At 37.8% G+C, this 12,681-nt stretch overlaps 1 protein-coding gene across 2 annotated transcripts in view; it reads left to right on the forward strand.

Moving 5' to 3' along the window:
• SLIT2 (slit guidance ligand 2) overlaps nt 1-12,681 on the forward strand; it is a 403,235-nt gene that overhangs the window by 318,969 nt on the left and 71,585 nt on the right. For both annotated transcript variants that reach the window (XM_069593771.1, XM_069593772.1), the window contains 4 exons: nt 250-382; nt 4,894-4,962; nt 8,096-8,167; nt 8,646-8,717. In XM_069593771.1, the coding sequence (XP_069449872.1) occupies nt 250-382; nt 4,894-4,962; nt 8,096-8,167; nt 8,646-8,717 (346 nt within the window). The remainder of the gene's footprint in view (nt 1-249; nt 383-4,893; nt 4,963-8,095; nt 8,168-8,645; nt 8,718-12,681) is intronic.

Raw genomic sequence — 12,681 nt, forward strand, 5'->3', positions numbered from 1 at the left:
TGAACAAAGAATGTAACATTATAATCATATTGATAATACTGTGACTTGTTTTCTGGAACTCTGCCCTAGGCAGTCTGAAAAGAGCCCTACGCAGAACATACAGTGTCGATTTGTAAATCCTTAATGCCCTAAGCATAAGTCGTTGTATGGCTGAAGTCTCTTGTGTTTGTTAAACTGAAGGCATAAAATCCCTTCTGGCATCTTCAGAACCACAAATCCGGTTTTCCTGTGTATCTTTTGGCAATTTAGGAAATGATGACAATAGCTGTTCCCCTCTCTCTCGCTGTCCTGCGGAGTGTACCTGCTTGGACACAGTGGTTCGATGTAGCAACAAAGCCTTGAAGGTCTTGCCCAAAGGAATTCCAAGAGATGTCACTGAATTGTAAGTAGAGCTTGTCTTTCCCTTCCCTGAATGAGTACTGTTTCACACACCAAGGGAAATGGAGACCAAACAAAAATCTTTTGAGTCTTATTTGCAAAGTACATTCATTCCATGGGCCATTCATTAGTATCATATAACACCCTAAGCAAATAATATAAAAGCTCGTTCAGGTCCCCTTGGGAAAGGCTGGTTGTGTGTTTCTCTTTGTTTTTCACTGTGGGATTACCCAGTGCCTTTATCATGCAAAGGTGCACTGTGAGCTCTCAGAGAGGATGTAAACCATAATGGGCCTGCCACACTTGGTTGTCTCCACAGCCCTTTTCTCATGGACTATCTTACAAGGCCAACGTTCTATCAAATGCACCTTGAGGAATTCTACATATTTAGTTTATCTACAGTGATTGGAATATTTCATATGGTTAATTATTCTTTACCCTGTATCCCCTTAGAGAATGTCTCATAAATATGTAGGGTGTAGAAGAAGCAGACATAATCTTCCCACTTAAAAAGAGGTAGTGCCCTTTGGATTTGAATCAGAGTCCTTTAGGAAGGGTGTGGGGCCAGTGATGCCTAAAACTTGCAATACTGATATATAACCACAAATTACATGGCCAGTATACATATATCAGGATACTAAGCACCACGCACACTTCCTTAGCTGCCTCCTGCTTTATATGTGGAATGGAATAAATCAAAGCATCAACTGCTTGAACAATGCTGCACGCAGGCTCTGTCTGATTCCAGTATCTCTATACCAAAGATCCGGGGCAAATGCTTGATATGTGATTGAGTCTTTTGCTTCTGTTTATTTTTCAACTGTGTTAAACTATGTATCAAAAATGGAATTCATGCAGATGTGTACCTATAATTCATGCACAACAAACCAGTAACTTTGATAAACTTCTGGCAACCTGGAATATAAGTAATGAGATTCAAGAAGATGTCACTTCAGTTATCAAAGAACTTGTTTTCAAATCATGTGCAGTTTTACGAATTGTAATTTGGTCTTTAATTGACACTTACAGAAAAAGTATGTGATCATCCCTCTAAAAGTGAGCTGTTGTTAAGTGTTCATTTTCTCTCTTGGTACCAGTCACAGTTGTTAGTTAACTATGAGCCCTGCTTTATATGTGTGTGTGTAATTAAAATGTTAATTGTTATTTTGATATGTATTTATTACAAAAGATTACCAGCCATCCAGGATTGAGAAGTTAGATGCGTGTATTCTATAGGTAAAATATTGATTCTAAGAATAACCCAGCCAAGACCATAATACTCAGCATAACACTTAGATCATCTTTGATGCTGAATCCCTTTTCTACCGTTTTAACTGACCCATACCTTTGTCCTTTTACCAGATTCCCATCAAATAATTTTTAGTTCACTTCAGTCACTCAATCGTGTCTGACTTTTCGCAGCCCCATGGACTGCAGCACTCCAGGCTGCCCTGTCCATATCCAACTCCCAGAGTTTACTCAAACTCATGTCCATTGAGTCAGTGATGTCATCCAAACATCACACGCTCTGTTGTCCCCCTCTCCTCCTGCCTTCGTTCTTTCCCAGCATCAGGGTCTTTTCAAATGAATCACTTCTTTGCATCAGGTGGCCAAAGTATTGGAGTTCCAGCTTCAGCATCAGTCCTTCCAATGAATATTCAGGACTGATTTCCTTTTGGATGGACGGGTTGGATCTCCTCTCAGTCCAAGGGACTCTCAAGAGTCTTCAACACCACAATTCAAAATCACCAGTTATTCTTCTGCACTCAGCTTTCTGATAAAGTCTCTCATTGTTTCCCAATCTATTTGCCGTGAAGTGGTGGAACTGGATGCCATGATCTTCGTTTTCTGAATGTTGAGCTTTAAGCCAAATTTTTCACTCTCCTCTTTCACTTTCATCAAGAGGCTGTTTAGTTCTTTTTCACTTTCTGCCATAAGGGTGGTGTCATCTGCATATCTGAGGTTATTGATATTTCTCCTGGCAATGTTGATTCCAGCTTGTGCTTCATCCAGCCCAGTATCTCTCATTATGTACTCTGCATATAAGTTAAATAAGCAGGATGACAATATATAGCCTTGATGTACTCCTTTCCTGATTTGGAACCAGTCTGTTGTTCCATGTCCAGTTCTAACTGTTGTTTCCTGGCCTGCATACAGATTTCTCAGGAGGCAGGTCAGGTGGTCTGGTATTCCCATCTCTTGAAGAATTTTCCACAGTTTGTTGTGATCCACAGAGTCAAAGGCTTTGGCGTAGTCAATAGAGCAGAAGTAGATGTTTTTCTGGAACTCTCCTGCTTTTTCAATGATCCAACTGATGTTGGTAATTTGATATCTGGTTCCTCTTCCTTTGCTAAATCCAGGTTGAACATCTGGAAGTTCACAGTTCATGTAGTATTGAAGCCTGGCTTGGAGAATTTTGAGCATTACTTTACTAGAGTGTGAGATGAGTGCAATTGTGTGGTAGTTTGTCTTTTAATTTCCTTATTAATGTATATCTGAGAACCTGCTTGATTTGTCAGCTATCTGTCAGATAGTTGAATCTTCAATCTATTCCTGTATAAATTATTAAAAAGTAATTTTTTAAAAGAAAATATGTTCTAGAGATGAGGAAGATATTAACTCACCTTCTGTGCATTCTTGCTTTACTGCCCCAAGAGTTTATTCTTAGAACCATACCACCTCAGCAGGATCCCTCTTTCCAGTAACATATATGCATGTATTAGAAAATTTCCATGTGCATATTATATTAAATTATTAAAGAATTTGACAAAAATAAGTATGTACCAGTGAACAATTCTGAACAAATGGTATCCATTATTTTTAATCATTTCCATGTAGTTTCTGTCTTAGATTGTTTTACATGTAAGCAACCATAGGGCACTTTCTGAAAATTTTTAGCTTGGTGTTAGGATGCTTTCTGGAATAAAGGGAAAGTCCTGAAGTATATGGGATTATGCTTCCCTCTAGTGGTTACCAATAATTTCTTAGCTAGAGAAATGAATGCGGAGAGGAGTTGAAATAAGACAGAGTCAGAAAATTTGAATAGGCATAAGAACTCCTAATAAAAGCCTGACTCTTCATCACACATATTTTGATAACTTGTGCCTTTTATATAACTTTTATCATTTTAAAATATGTGAAATAGCTTGTCATCTTAGAAAATTGCTCAGCTACTTGTGTATCCAGCAAAAATATGAATGTCAATCTCAGATCTGGAGATAGCCCACAGTGCTGGAGCGGTAGGGCTACATGCCTGCTGTGGCAGGATTGTTTGTGGACACACCTATAACCAGATGGTGAAGTTGCTGAAAAACGTTTTTACTCATCACCCTCTACGTTCTGGGAAAGAACAGCCTTGGGAGGAGATGGAATTATTTTTCTTTTTGTGATATCATGAATATACCTTTAAGGGTTTATTTCTGTGCTTTGTCTATTAGCCCTTATTTTCTCATCATTCCGTTGACTCTAATCAGAAAGGGAAATTTTACTAACCTACTTTATTTTATTATTACTCTTAAATAAATGTACTGTTTTTGTGCATTCAGTTCAGTTCAGTTCAGTTCAGTTCAGTTCAGTCGCTCAGTTGTGTCCAACTCTTTGAGACCCCATGAATCACAGCACGCCAGGCCTCTGTCCATCACCAACTCCCGGAGTTCACTCAGACTCATGTCCATCGAGTCCGTGATGCCATCCAGCCATCTCATCCTCTGTCATCCCCTTCTCCTCCTGCCCCCAATCCCTCCCAACATCAGAGTCTTTTCCAATGAGTCAACTCTTCACATGAGGTGACCAAAGTACTGGAGCTTCAGCTTTAGCATCATTCCCTCCAAAGAAATCCCAGGGCTGATCTCCTTCAGAATGGACTGGTTGGATCTCCTTGCAGACCAAGGGACTCTCAAGAGTGCATTAGATGTCAAAATTTTCTATGAAACCTCCTAAAATTAATATCACCAAGCAAATTTACTAGGTAAAAACTATTTTTAAGATCTTTTTAAACTGAAATCTAATTACATTAAAATTCCCAAATGTATCTGTTCAATCACCCATTGTTATTTACTAAGCATATTGATACAATAAGGCAGTGAAGATTGGTCTTGTCAGTAGTAACAAGTTTCTGCCGGTAGTGAATGCATTTCATGGTATTGGTCCCACGTAGACACAAGTACACTGAAGGCTGATTAAAAATAGGGTTGACTGGCGCTTCTTGCTGACACACAAATGGTTGGATACATGCCTTGCCTTCTTAGATAAACCACAAAAGACTGGACTCACCAATCTCTCCTTGGTTTTATAATTTAGCGTAAGTAATCCACAGAAGAATTCAACTAGATTGGACAACTGTGTGTGTGTTTTTTCTCTACTTCTGTTAAATAGCAGTCCTATCTGGGAACATTACCTCTTAAAGCCAAAATTGTCAACTGTCTCCTTGCTTCAATTAAGAGTGAAATATTGCTCAACTATTTTCTGATTCACTACTGTTACTTTTTTAAAAAATAATATTTTCTTTGTTTTTAGGTATCTGGATGGGAACCAGTTTACCCTGGTTCCTAAGGAACTCTCTAACTACAAACATTTAACACTTATGTGAGTAATGTATGGTATTTTTCTGGTTTTGACATCTTATTTGCTTTCATGTAAATGTGGATAGTAGGGGCAGAAGATTTAGTGAATCTTTCAGATTCTATAAATTATTTTCAGTTAGATGCTTTTCGTCTTGCTCATTGTGGTTCTGGATCACTAGCTACATCTTCATTGATTATCAGTCGGGCAGTGAGTGGTGCATTTTAGAAGGTCCTCTTCTGTGTAAAGTGCAAATACGATTAAGTCTAAGTATCACAGAATTATAGACTTGCAGTAAGTTGAATACTTCTATTGAAGATGAATGTGAGCTATTTAATGACTATCCAAGGAAAGAAAAATGGAAAACAATGTTTATATTCTCAACTTTAAACAAAACAGAGCAGATGGTAAGGGCGTTACTGATACTCTATTATAAATCTAGGTTTTAGGCTTGATTCTCGTATAATACAATATGAATTAAGGTATGGGTTTCCAGTATTTAAATTTATTTCCTAAAATCCATGTTTACTTACATAGTACTGAAGTACAGTTGACAAAGATACTGACATTCTGAGTATAAACATCAAACATCGAATTGCTTTTAGTTTGGTTTGATGTCATCCTAAAGTAGCATCTCTCTTTCATTAATGTATGTAAACAATTTCTTACAGTCTTTAATTGTAAATACAAGAGTATATTTAAACATACAAGCATTTTTTTTTCAATCTAGTTAAGTGCACAATATTTCTTAAAAGATATAATCTTCTGTATATAATGTCACACTTAGAGTAGCCTTGTTGATAATTGATAAAACTTGTAGCAAAACACCATCTCTGGGGTCACACAGAATCAGACACAACTGAAGCGACTTAGCAGCAGCAGCAGCAGCAGCAGTAGCAAAACAACCAAAAAAAAAAATCAGCAACAATATTGGATATAAAGGGAAATACTTTATTTTTAAGTCTGTTTGGTTTTAGAGTAATTATAACTGTCTTAGATTTCTAGTATTCCTAGAAAAGAGGAATTTATTCCTAATTAGTGAATTCTAGAAACCTAGGTAACTACCTACATAGTTATGTTTCTCACTGTAAACTTTACCCTGAGCACATAGAAGCTGGTTAAAATGTTGTTGATCGTTTTCAGTTTTCCTTAAAAGTATGTGAAAATCAAACACTTTGTGAGAAGTATATAGGACTATTAACTGACAAATGGTTAAATTAAGAAAAAAAGAATACCCTCCAAAATGTCTTATTCTCCCTCTAGTTATTTATTTAATAGCAGCAAGAACTGATTACATACATTTGTTCTGTTAAATAAACCATTAAATTGCTGCAATTTCCAAAAGGTCATTTCAGCAGAATTGGGTCATTTGTGAGACAGCATGTGATTATTTAAAACCAGTTTGGAAATGAAAAATGAAAATTTATAGATCCAGAAATGGTTTTACCAATGACTCACTATACAACTCTAGGCAGGTAACTGGGCTTCTCTGATAGCTCAGTTGGTAAAGAACCTGCCCACAGTGCAGGAGACCTGGGTCGATCTCTGGGTTGGGAAGATCTCCTGGAGAAGGGAAAGGCTACCCATTCCAGAATTCTGGCCTGGAGAATTCCGTGGATTACAGTCCATGGGGTCACAAAGAGTCGGACACGACTGAGCGACTTTCACTTTCAGGCCAGTAACTACTGCTAGTATAAATGTATTTATTTTTTAAATTTAGCCATAGTACTTCAGCAACTAAGATGGATTATAAAGCTTCTGTAACATTCCCACCATTTCACAGTTTCATTGGTCCACTTTACTGATACTTTCACATTTTAATGTGGATAATTTGAAGCATCTTTTCTAAGTCTTGTACTTATTCATAAATTTTCTTCAGAAAAATATATAAACATAAATACACACACATACATAAATGAACATAAATTACAATCCAAATCTTCCATTTATTCATCAATCTTCCTTTAGTCGTATATTTGGCATTTTGTTTTAGATAAAAATCAGTGAATATTCCCTAACACGTATCATACTGTTTTATGTATGTGAGTGTATGTACATATATATTAACTCATTTTTTTCTAAAGCAGAATGGAAAACATCATTATATATGTTATATATTATGCTGCAGTATATATATTATACTAACAATATGTTATTATTAATATTATGTATATCATGTATACATTATATGGGCTTCTCAGATGGCGCTATTGGTAAAGAACCCATCTGCCAATGCAGGAGACATAAATTATGCGACTCAATCCCTGGGTCAGGAAGATTCCCTGGAGGAGGGCATGGCAACCCACTCCAGTATTCTTGCCTGGAGAATTCCATGGACAAGGGAGCCTGGAGGGCTGCAATCCATGGGGTCACAAAGAGTCAGATACGACTGAGGCAACTTAGCACAAGCAGTATACATTATGTAAAATAAAAATAAGATCATGTTCACTGCATATCATTTACAACTTGTGATACAAATTATGCTTGTAAATACCCATTTGGCATGGGTAGAAAATTCACATCTCTCTCATTTACTCATTGTTTATTAAACAGACATTTAGTAAGAACCAACCATGTGCCAGTGACTTTGCCAAAGGCGGTTTTTAATTATGGTGTTGTTTTTAATGACAGCTTTGTCAATGTAATTAGATGAGGGATTCTTTCAGTTATCCTATTTGACTATTTGTATGTGACAGTGAAGCTAAATTATAACCAATGGAACTTTTGAGAACAAAGGTTTATTTCTCAGCTGTCAAATGTGTCTGTTGTGAATGGCCTCCGCGTGATTGCCCTGAGACCCAGTAATGGGCAGGGCTTCTCTGTGGAATGTCAGGAGCCTTGCAGAGAAAGGAGTAGAGGGTTAAGGGAAAAGTGAGCTTACTCTGAAGCTTTTGTTCTGAAGTTCAACCAGCTCTGGTGGCCATACTTCACTGGCCGGAGCAAGGCATATGGTCGTTTGTAATTTCATCAGGCTTGGGCATGAATAATGATGAATAATTATGTACCTCAAAGAATTACCCAATGTTTTGTTATTTCCAGACAAAAGCTAAGTCCTAACCAATGCTGCTACAACTGTGAGCAGGAAGAACCTTCTAAGAATCACTAATATGTCAATGTCTGTGTAACAGTAGACCTGTTTTCTCTTTTTCTTTTTTAGAGACTTAAGTAACAACAGAATAAGCACCCTCTCTAATCAGAGCTTCAGCAACATGACCCAGCTCCTCACCTTGTGAGTATGAAAGTGTGATACTAAGTTAATTCCTTGATTCACTGGACACTCCTGATGTACAAAACAGTCTCCACCCTCAAGGAATGTTAATACTGTTGGGAGAAACAGACAGATAAAACCTTGGTAAACAAATATAGATCCTATAGAAAGTGTTGGGTTCTATGAGAGAAACAAAGAATGACTTGCATCTGTGGCAGGGTTGGGAGAAATCCTTAAGACAGACTTCTGGAGGAAGTCCCCTTATGCAGAACACGGTTGAGACAACGACCAACAACAGCCGTAGGAAGCATTCTAGGGTGTATTTTAGAAATAACTGTGTTGTAGTAGTGAAACAGCACAAAGATTAACAAAATTCTATGCCTCAGTGCCCTCAGATTTTTTAAGATGCTCCAATAACCCTTTTCAGTTGCTTTTAAAAATGATAGTTGGCCATTTGGGGATATCTGAGTAAAACAAATTGGCTTGTGTGTGCTTTCAGAATTCTTAGTTACAACCGTTTGAGATGTATTCCTCCTCGAACCTTTGATGGACTGAAGTCTCTTCGATTACTGTAAGCATCTTATGTTTAACAAAATACTTTATTTCTTGAGGATCTGAGTTTTATTTTGCTTTTTAGTAATTTAACTGCTTTATTTTGGGGATTTTTTGAGTATATGCACTAGAATTTACTACAAATTTGGAAATGAAATATTTTATCTTACTGTATCATTTCTCAACAGATTTTACTTGGACAACATGATTTTTTCTTTTGTAATACATTATTGCTTTGGTCATTTATTTGATAACATACGAGTTTAAGATATAATTTTACATGGATCTAGCTAATTTTGAAAAAAAATAGAAAATTTTAATTTCTTTAAAAGTTACATAATACAACACAAAATATTTTTATTATACAAAATTGATCTTACAGTGCATGAAGTAAAACATGGTCTTCTATCCCAATTCTCTCCCCAGAATTGACAGTTAAACAGTTTAATGGTATCTTCTGGTTATTTGTTATGTTTGTTTTTATATGTTGATGTATTTATGCCCACAGCAGCATAACTTAAAAACCATAAGGTGTTTTTTAAGTCTGTCATTGACTTTATTTAGGGATATGCTTTAGATTTTAGATTTGCCATTCCATCAAACATAATATTCCTCAACTGTTTAACTGTTACAGACTGATAGAATGAAGGAACCATCGCTTATTTAAGTATCCTCATCTTTACTGTCATTGGGTTGATTCCAAATTTTCATTATTTTATACAGTGCCAGAGTGAACATCCTACACATCCATCTTACTGTCAAGCATATTAGAAGAATACCGAAAATAGTCATCTTGTTGTCCACCAAACAGTTTAAAAATTTATTATTTTAATAGGCTATCTATTTCAAAGCACTCTTGCAAATATTAAATATTACAGATCCTTTCATTTTTGTCATATGACAGATGGAACATTATTTTCCACTCCTCTTTTAATTTTCAACTCAAGTTCCTAGAGCATTTGAGTATATTTTGTTTATTGAGTGTTTGCATTTCTTATTCTATTAGCTTGATCTTATTAATTCTCTTTTCCTATGGTTACTTTGTCTTTTCCTTATTAACATACCTGCCTTTATGCACTTGACTCTAAGTTTACAGGTCTTTCTTACAAAGGAATCAACATATTTATAGCTTATGTATGTTGTAGATACTTCCCATTCTGTTTTCTATATGTAATCTTTTTTTAATTGAAATATAGTTGATTTGTTCTATTGGTTTCTTAATGCTGCAAGATGATTTGGTTATGTGTGTGTGTGTGTATACTCAAACTCACACATACATATATATCAGTTCAGTTCAGTTCAGTCCCACAGTCGTGTCTGACTCCCTGCGACCCCATGAATCGCAGCACGCCAGGCCTCACTGTCCATCACCAACTCCCGGAGTTCACTCAGACTCACGTCCATCGAGTCCATGATGCCATCCAGCCATCTCATCCTCTGTCATCCCCTTTTCCTCCTGCCCCCAATCTCTCCCAGCATCAGAGTCTTTTCCAATGAGTCAACTCTTCACATGAGGTGGCCAAAGTACTAGAGTTTCAGCTTTAGCATCATTCCTTCCAAAGAAATCCCAGGGCTGATCTCCTTCAGAATGGACTGGTTGGATCTCCTTGCAGTCCAAGGGACTCTCAAGAGTCTTCTCCAACACCACAGTGCAAAAGCATCAATTCCGGGCTCAGCTTTCTTCACAGTCCAACTCTCACATCCATACATGACTGCTGGAAAAACCATAACCTTGACTAGACGGACCTTAGTCGGCAAAGTAATATCTCTGCTTTTGAATATGTTATCTAGGTTGGTCATAACTTTTCTTACAAGAAGTCAGCATCTTTTAATTTCATGGCTGCAATCACCATCTGCAGTGATTTTGGAGCCCCCCAAAATAAAGTCTGACACTGTTTCCACCATTTCCCCATCTATTTCCCATGAAGTGATGGGACCAGATGCCATGATCTTCATTTTCTGAATGTTGAGCTTTAAACCAACTTTTTCACTCTCCTCTTTCACTTTCATCAAGAGGTTTTTTAGTTCCTCTTCACTTCCTGCCATAAGGGTGGTGTCATCTGCATATCTGAGGTTATTGATATTTCTTCTGGCAATCTTGATTCCAGCTTCTGTTTCTTCCAGTCCAGCGTTTCTCATGAAGTATTCTGCATATAAGTTAAATAAGCAGGGTGACAATATACAGCCTTGATGTACTCCTTTTCCTATTTGGAACCAGTCTGTTGTTCCATGTCCAGTTCTAACTGTTGCTTCTTGACCTGCATACAGATTTCTCAAGAGGCAGGTCAGGTGGTCTGGTATTCCCATCTCTTGAAGAATTTTCCAAAGTTTATTGTGATCCACAGAGTCAAAGGCTTTGGCATAGTCAATAGAGCAGAAGTAGATGTTTTTCTGGAACTCTCTTGCTTTTCCAATGATCCAGCAGATGTTGGCAATTTAATCTCTGGTTCCTCTGCCTTTTCTAAAACCAGCTTGAACATCAGGAAGTTCATGGTTCTCGTATTGCTGAAGCCTGGCTTGGAGAATTTTGAGCATTACTTTACTAGCATGTGAGATGAGTGCAATTGTGTGGTAGTTTGAGCATTCTTTGGCATTGCCTTTCTTTGGGATTGGAATGAAAACTGGCCTTTTCTAGTCGTGTGGCCACTGCTGAGTTTTCCAAATTTGCTGGCATATTGAGTGCAGCACTTTCACAGCATCATCTTTCAGGATTTGAAATAGCTCAACTGGAATTCCATCACCTCCACTAGTTTTGTTCATAGTGATGATTTCCAAGGCCCACTTGACTTCACATTCCAGGATGTCTGGCTCTAGGTGAGTGATCACACCATCGTGATTATCCGGGTCATGAAGATTTTTTTTGTACAGTTCTTTTGTGTATTCTTGCCATCTCTTCTTAATATCTTCTGCTTCTGTTAGGTCCATACCATTTCTGTCCTTTATCGAGCCCATCTCTGCATGAAATGTTCCCTTGGTATCTCTAATTTTCTTGAAGAGATCTCTAGTCTTTCCCATTCTGTTGTTTTCCTCTATTTCTTTGCATTGATCACTGAAGAAGGCCTTCTTATCTCTTCTTGCTGATCTTTGGAACTTTGCATTCAGATGCTTATATCTTTCCTTTTCTCCTTTGCTTTTCGCTTTCTCTTGTTTTCAGAGCTATTTGTAAGGCCTCCCCAGACAGCCATTTTGCTTTTTTGCATTTCTTTTCCATGGGGGTGGTCTTGATCCCTGTCTCCTGTACAATGTCACGAACCTCCGTCCATAGTTCATCAGGCACTCTATCTATCAGATCTAGGCCCTTAAATCTATTTCTCACTTCCACTATATAATCATAAGGGATTTGATTTAGGTCATACCTGAATCAGTTCAGTTCAGTTCAGTCACTCAGTCGTATCTGACTCTGCCACCCCGTGAATCGCAGCACACCAGGCCTCCCGTCCATCACCAACTCCCGGGGTTCACTCAGACTCGCATCCATCAAGTCAGTGATGCCATCCAGCCATCTCATCCTCTGCCATCCCCTTCTCCTCCTGCCCCCAACCTCTCCCAGCATCAGAGACTTTTCCAATGAGTCAACTCTTCGCATGAGGTGGCCAAAGTACTGGAGTTTCAGCTTTAGCATCATTCCTTCCAAAGAAATCCCAGGGTTGATCTCCTTCAGAATGTACTGGTTGGACCTCCTTGGTCTAGCAGTTTTCCCTGCTTTCTTCAATTTAAGTCTGAATTTGGTAATAAGGAGTTCATGATCTGAGCCACAGTCAGCTCCTGGTCTTGTTTTTGTTGACTGTATAGAGCTTCTCCATCTTTGGCTGCAAAGAATATAATCAATCTGATTTCAGTGTTGACCATCTGGTAATGTCCATGTGTAGAGTCTTCTCTTGTGTTGTGGGAAGAGGGTGTTTGCTATAACCAGTGCATTTTCTTGGCAAAACTCTGTTAGCCTTTGCCCTTCTTCATTCCACATTCCAAGGCCAAATTTCCCT

This window comes from Ovis canadensis, chromosome 6, assembly GCF_042477335.2.
Source record: "Ovis canadensis isolate MfBH-ARS-UI-01 breed Bighorn chromosome 6, ARS-UI_OviCan_v2, whole genome shotgun sequence".
Lineage (NCBI taxonomy): Eukaryota > Metazoa > Chordata > Mammalia > Artiodactyla > Bovidae > Ovis > Ovis canadensis.